Source organism: Phodopus roborovskii, unplaced genomic scaffold, assembly GCF_943737965.1.
Source record: "Phodopus roborovskii unplaced genomic scaffold, PHOROB, whole genome shotgun sequence".
Lineage (NCBI taxonomy): Eukaryota > Metazoa > Chordata > Mammalia > Rodentia > Cricetidae > Phodopus > Phodopus roborovskii.
Genome location: NW_026126418.1, coordinates 66,395,353 through 66,401,998, shown reverse-complemented (window position 1 = coordinate 66,401,998; position 6,646 = coordinate 66,395,353). Strand labels below are relative to the sequence as shown.

The 6,646-nt window shown below is 60.1% G+C and overlaps 1 protein-coding gene across 1 annotated transcript; it reads left to right on the top strand.

Annotated features, from left to right (window-relative positions):
* The first annotated feature begins 1,218 nt into the window (after positions 1 to 1,218).
* On the top strand, positions 1,219 to 6,022 carry Ajm1 (apical junction component 1 homolog). The gene is made up of 3 exons (XM_051184849.1): positions 1,219 to 1,299; positions 2,753 to 2,866; positions 2,957 to 6,022. Exon 3 carries the CDS (start codon positions 3,015 to 3,017, stop codon positions 5,943 to 5,945), a length of 2,931 nt encoding a protein of 976 aa, XP_051040806.1. The 5' UTR covers positions 1,219 to 1,299; positions 2,753 to 2,866; positions 2,957 to 3,014; the 3' UTR covers positions 5,946 to 6,022.
* Positions 6,023 to 6,646: the final 624 nt, after the last annotated feature.

Genomic DNA, 6,646 nt, shown 5'->3' with positions numbered 1-6,646 from the left:
TGGGTCTGAAAACTTAGTGCTTAACCATAGCTTGTCAGCCAGAGCTCAGGGTTTACCCTACAAGCAGATGCAAGGTTACTGCAGGGAGAATACCTGGGAACCTCCGGCCCTGGGAAGACAGTGGTGTCCCCCCCCCCCATTCCGCTCTGCCTCCCTTCCTGCAAAGAGTCCGGGGGCGCCTGCAACCGAAGATTTCGCCCCCGCTGGCAGCTTTCCACCCTCGCCCACTGTGGACACGTTGCCATGAGAACCCTTCAGAGGCAGGCAGGCTTTTAGTGCTGTTAGTGACGTTGGAGGAGGGGGGGCGTACTGCTGTGCCTTCTGGGGGGCCAAGGCTGAGAGTGCTTCCCTAGGCCTGGGATTGGGGACCTCCCTTTTCTGCTATGGGTCTGTATACACAAGACAATCGGTAGCACAGCAGGTGCTATGGCATCACCTGGCCCTTTAACCCCCAACTTATGGGCCCTTGAAGTGGAGAAAGTCTACAGTAAGTTAGCCCAAGACTACACAATGAGCTGAAGCACCAGGAACTTGACAGGTCTGACACCCAACAAGGCAGGTCTTTATGTCTGATATCTGTGCCCCATCACCTACCAAGCTAGAATGCTGGAAGGCTGGGTGCCTCCAGCAAGGGCCAGGCAGGGCTAGAATGAGGAGTGGACTACATAAAGACTTTGCCCAAAGGAAGCAGGCCAAAGCAGCCCAAGCTATCCTTGGACACTAGAGGTTGCAGCTGTACTCCAGGCTGAACAAGCCATCTGGTTCCCAGGTTCTTGCTGAGATTTTTGGCCTCTTCAGAGCCAAAGAGGACAGTTCCTGGGGAGAGGCCAATGGGGCAGGGAATTGCTCATCTGCTCCCACCTGGGTCCAACCACAGACATGCATTCTGGAAACTCCCCAAACCCAGATTCTCTGCTGTCAAGCCAAGATTTTGGGTTTCTAGCAGGACTCTGCCTGGAGTCCTGCTGCCAAGCTTTTATTGGTGCAGGGAACCTCTGTTCAGACCCAAAGAGCTTTGAGGATAGTACTCGTGAGCCTTCACTCTACACAGCCCAAATGAGAGCTAGGGCGACCAGTCGTATCTGGACCCCCACTATATACCTCCCTTCCAGCGCGGCCCCTTTAAGTGCCACCCTACTGATCGCCACTGGGGGCAGCACTGAGCAGCCTGGACCAGAGCTGCTGCCTCTAAGCTTCTGCCGGTACCGGCTATATAGCATATAGCGGGGGCCAGGTACCCACCGGAACCGACTTGGATTATGCACCCTACCTAGGTTCAGCTCGTGGAGAATTAACCAGGTAAGACGCCAAGCCAAACTGTCCAGCATGTGGAGCTCTTGGCACGGGAGGGGGCTGCACGCAAGGATGAATCCCCGCCCCCAAGCAACGCAGCCTAGGTTCTAGGATGGCTGCTCCGGGACAGGCCAGAGAAGGGTTGCTATGTGGGAAGGGTCTTTGAAATATCTAGGATACAAAAGCAGCCCCTACCCCCATCCCACAGGGAGCGGATGTCAGAGCACCCAGCTCCAGACAGCTGCAGCCAGCAAAGCCTGCTGTCACCTTCCTGGGCGGAGCCTCAGACCCTGTCATCTAGCCCAAACTCTGACCTGGTATTGAGTTTAAAATGAAAGGGCTCTGAATAGGGTCGGCATGAACCTGGGTTTGGGACAAGCCTTGGTACTTAGTGAGCCCAGGCTCCAAAAAAGTGGCCCCTCTAACAGAAAGCCCCTTATACACCCAGAACTAGAGATTGACCCTGAAAGGCCCATCCACCTACAAGTCCTGCCAGGCCCCAACACACTCTCAGCTTATTCTGGAGCAAATGTCCTGGGAGTAGGTGCCTTATGGGGGAAGGAGGTCTCATCACCTTCTGAAACCTCCTTTTTCCAGCCAGCTCCAGACCCTGGGGACCACAGACACGGATGGCCCACATCTGAACATTAGCCTAGATCCTTTCCAGTCTATAGTTCATACGTTTCCATGGAACTTTCCAAACCCAGAGTGGGAAGGACTCTTTCCTGGGGAGGGGCTTTCCCACCCTTTCCTCTGCTTTCCCATACTCTCCTCTGTCTCCTCCTAGCTGACAGCCTCCTGCCTTGGTACACTAGCGGTAGTTTGAAGCTCAGGGAAATGACACTATGAGCTCGTGGCTCACATGGCCCCCACGTGGTTCTGCAGCCTAGGCCTGGCTTCAGGAATGCCAAGAACACACTGGGGGTTGGGTGGGGTGGGGGGGTCATTGTTATTATGCAAAATAGGAGGGGCTTTTTCTGCAGCCTTCTCTGCCCTCACAAGCTTTGTGGGTTTCATCCAAGGAACTGGGGTTAGAGATTTATGCAAAAGGAAAAGGGATTTGAGACCCAAGAAAACTCTTTGGGGTCATTCTTCTACCTAGAACCTCATCAAGTTGAAGAGACATAGGCTTGGGTAAAAAGGACTGTCCCAAGTGCAAGGTCACTTGCAGTGCTAGGGAGGCGTTCTCTGCCCAGCCTAGTCAGCAGGCAGAGACACCTGGGACTTAGCGCTATCGGAGGGGTAGCAGTGCTGGTGGGTGGGGGCTATAGCCCACCTGTATGGAAATGTAAAAGCCCATCATTCCAACCGTAGGCACCAGAGGGCAGTAGCTCTACAACACATTCCCCAGTTGATCTACCCAAGCCTGGCCAGCGGAGAAGAGACTCGGGAGTTCCCGCTGCGGGGACAAAGGTGGGTTCGTCGTAAACTAAATTCTCCTGAAATATCTGCCCCACAGGCCGCATGGACTGTGAGGTTTCTCCTGCAGGTACTTCTAACACAGGTATGGAGACAGCACCAGAAGCCCTGACCATGACCTGCAGCCTGGGCTGCTCCATCCCCTATGCCCCAGGTAAGCCGGACCAGCACGTGGGGTGGAGTGGGGTGGGGATAAAGGACTTGGGGTGCAGAGGAGGCTGCCCTGACCTGTATCTCCTCCCAGGGCAAAATCCCCGAAAGGCCGAGTGACTGGAGCTGCCAGCCTGGGGACGTCTTTTAAGATGACCCGCACGGACCCTCCGGACTTGCTGGTGTCGACCGTGTACCAGGACATCAAGGTGGTGGCCCCAGGGCTCACGTCCAAACGCCAGCCATGTGAGCGATCCGTGACCCGGCCAGTTGCGCCCGCACTTTTCAACAAGCGCCACTGCCGCAGTTTCGACTTCTTAGAGGCACTGGACGAGCCCACCATGGAGACACACCCACAACCACCACCTCCTGAGCCCGCGCCACCGCGTGCCCGGCCCCGAGATAGCGAGCCTCGGCGCCGCACCCGTTCCAAGAGCGCGCCCCGTGCGCCCCAAGGCCTGACGCCTGCTCCAGCTTCACCGCCGGTACTGCAACGCAGAGGCCGGGAGGCCCAGCGTTCGGTGCGGTTGGAAGGGTCACCTCACCGGGAGCCCTCTTACCCTGCGCTGCGGGCTCTCGCCAATGAGCTGCACCCCATCAAGCTCCAGCCACAGCGAGGCGGCCCCGGACGCATCGCACCTCTATGCGCCACCCCAGGCCGCTGTGCGCCCCCCGAACCACCCACGGGACCCACAGGACCGGTCCCCCACGTCCGTTGCCGTTTGGACATCAAGCCTGATGAGGCAGTGCTGCAGCATGCTGCCCGAAGCTCCCGACCTTGCCCGCCCAGCGAGGCGCCCTGGGCTCGCACCATCCCACAGTTCCATGGCCTCACAGTTCCAGGGCCCCGCCATATGGCCCTGTCACGCACTCCCACCCCTAGTGACTTGTACTGTACTGAGCCCAGAGCGGTGTACTGCGACGGGCCTCTGCCTGGGTCCCGGGACTACTTGGAGCACCGCAATCAACCCTTCACAACGCCCCCAGGTCCCACCCAATTTTTCTACACCGAGGAACCTGAGGGCTATGCAGGCGGTTTTACCGCAAGCCCAGGCCTTCCCTTTGATGGCTACTGCTCCAGGCCCTACTTGGCCGAAGAACCCCCAAGACCCAGTCCAAGGCGTGGGGGCGGCTACTATGCTGGGGAGGTACGCACCTTCCCAATCCAGGAGCCCCCCTCCCGCTCCTACTACGGGGAGACACCTCGAGCCTATGGCCTGCCTTTCGTCCCCCGATATGTCCCAGAAGAGCCCCGGGCACACCCCGGTGCCCGCACCTTCTACACAGAGGACTATGGGAGGTTCCGTGAACGTGATGCAATGGCTCGGACTTACCCACATCCCCGCAGCAGCCCAGCCTGGGCCGACTGGGGGCCCAGGCCTTACCGCACTCTGCAGGTGGTGCCTCCTCCCGCTCCTGGACCACTGTTGGCCTCATGGCACGGTGGCACTGGCACAAGCCCTCCCCGGCTGGCGACCGATAGCCGCCACTACTCTCGATCCTGGGACAACATCCTGGCTCCTGGTCCTCGGCGTGAAGACCCTCTAGGACGTGGCCGCAGCTATGAGAACCTGCTGGGACGCGAGGTTTGGGACACACGGGGTTCATCCCCGGAAGGCCGGCGTCCACCAGTCGTAGTGAACCTGTCCACCTCACCCAGACGCTATGCGGCACTATCGCTGTCTGAGACGTCGCTGACAGAAAAGGGCCGTGGTGGGGAAAGCCTGGGCCGCAACTGGTACATCACGCCGGAGATAACCATCACGGACAACGACCTGCGCTCGGTAGAGCGCCCCACTGCCAGGGGCTGGGAATTGCCTGGAGGCCGGCCACGGCAGCCCGCACCCTCCGTTCCGGAAGGCCCTGCCTCCAGCCGCCAGCGCAGCCTCGAGCAGCTGGACGAGCTCATCACGGACCTGGTCATCGACTCACGGCCACCGGGCCAGGCCCCGGAGCCCGCCACGGAAGGTTTAGGCCGCCAAGTGCGCCGCCTGCTGGACTCACGGCCTGCGGGCCCTGGAGGAGCAACCGCGTTGGCTCCTTCGCGCTCGCCCCCGGCCTCCGCTGGCAGCACGGAGGAGCCCACCGGCTCCGGGGAGGCAGCCGACGCTTCCCCGGAGCCCAGCGCCGACGAGGATGACTTGATGACCTGCTCCAACGCGCGCTGTCGGCGGACAGAGACCATGTTCAACGCCTGCCTCTACTTCAAGTCATGCCACAGCTGCTATACCTACTACTGCTCGCGCTTGTGCCGCCGAGAGGACTGGGATGCGCACAAAGCGCGCTGCGTGTATGGCCGCGTGGGCAGCGTGTGCCGCCACGTGCTGCAGTTCTGCCGTGACAGCAGCCCAGTGCATCGCGCCTTCTCGCGTATCGCGCGCGTCGGATTCCTTTCGCGCGGCCGTGGCGTGCTGTTTTTGGGTTTCCCTAGTCCGGGCTCTGCCGACAACTTCCTACGCTTCGGCCTCGAAGGGCTACTGCTATCGCCCACCTATCTATCACTGCGCGAGCTGGCTACACACGCGGCGCCCCTGGGTAGCTATGCAAGAGAGCTGGCAGCTGCCGGGAGGCTCTATGAGCCCGCTGAGTGCTTCTTGCTCAGTGTGTCGGTGGCCGTGGGCCCCGGCGCTGCATCCCCCGGAGCCGCTGCCCGGCCAGCGCCGCGCAGCCCTGGGCCCACCGTGCGCAAGTTCGCCAAGGTGGCCCTGGCCGCCGGCAGCCCGACGCGGCCTCCTCCTGCGCGTGGCGGAGAACCAGACATGGAAACGCTGATTCTAACGCCACCTCCAGGCACTGCGGGCCTGGACCAGGAGGGTGAGGCTGGCCGGCGCGCCCGTGAAGTGGCCTTCATCCACATCCAGCGTGAACTGCGGCTGCGCGGCGTCTTCCTCCGCCATGAGTTTCCACGTGTCTACGAGCAGCTCTGCGAGTTCGTCGAGGCTAACCGGCGCTTCACGCCCACCACTATCTATCCCACTGATCGTCGCACTGGCCGCCCCTTCATGTGCATGATCATGGCTGCTTCCGAGCCACGCGCTCTCGACTGGGTAGCCAGCGCCAATCTGCTAGATGACATCATGTGAGCCATGGGACTATTAGGCCCAGGCCCTGACCAGAGCCCCGCCTACTCTATCCCACCCTGCCTGATCCATCAAGACCACCCCCAGAATCTGGACCAGCCGGTTCAGTGCTCCAGCAAGTCCCCCGGAACCTCAGTCTCTGCCCTGAGCTTCATCCACTCTAAACCTCTAACTTTGCCTAGGAGCCCACATCCACCCCTACCCCGCCACCTCCCATCAGCTACTATTCTTCCTTCCTGTTCTCGGCCAGACCACCCAGACTACATCCTGGGCTCTCCCCAAGTCAGCCAGGGAGAGGGGGCTCTCCAAGAGCCCGGTCCTCGCCCTCGGTGCTCCCCGCTGGGAGGTGGGGTGGGCCTGAGGACCGCTGGGCTCTGCCTTCTAGTGGAAGGTTACTACTACACACATCCTATAGGGACAAACTTGATATACGTGTGGGTGCTTGCTACAGCTCCCCAACCCTAGATCCATTCCCTTTTCTCCTAGTTCAGAAGTTCATGTTGACCAAAGCCTAATGCCCTTACTGTAAGCACTCCCCAACCCTCCTCCTGTGTCTGGGTTGTGTCAGGCTAAGAGGCCTAGTTCCTGTGCCTCCCTATACTGTTGAAGTAACGGGCAGGGTACTACACACTAACAGTGCTGCCTGTCCTGAGCTTCTCTCATCTTTGGTCACCTTGGTCTGGGCCCTTGCAGGACCAGTTAGA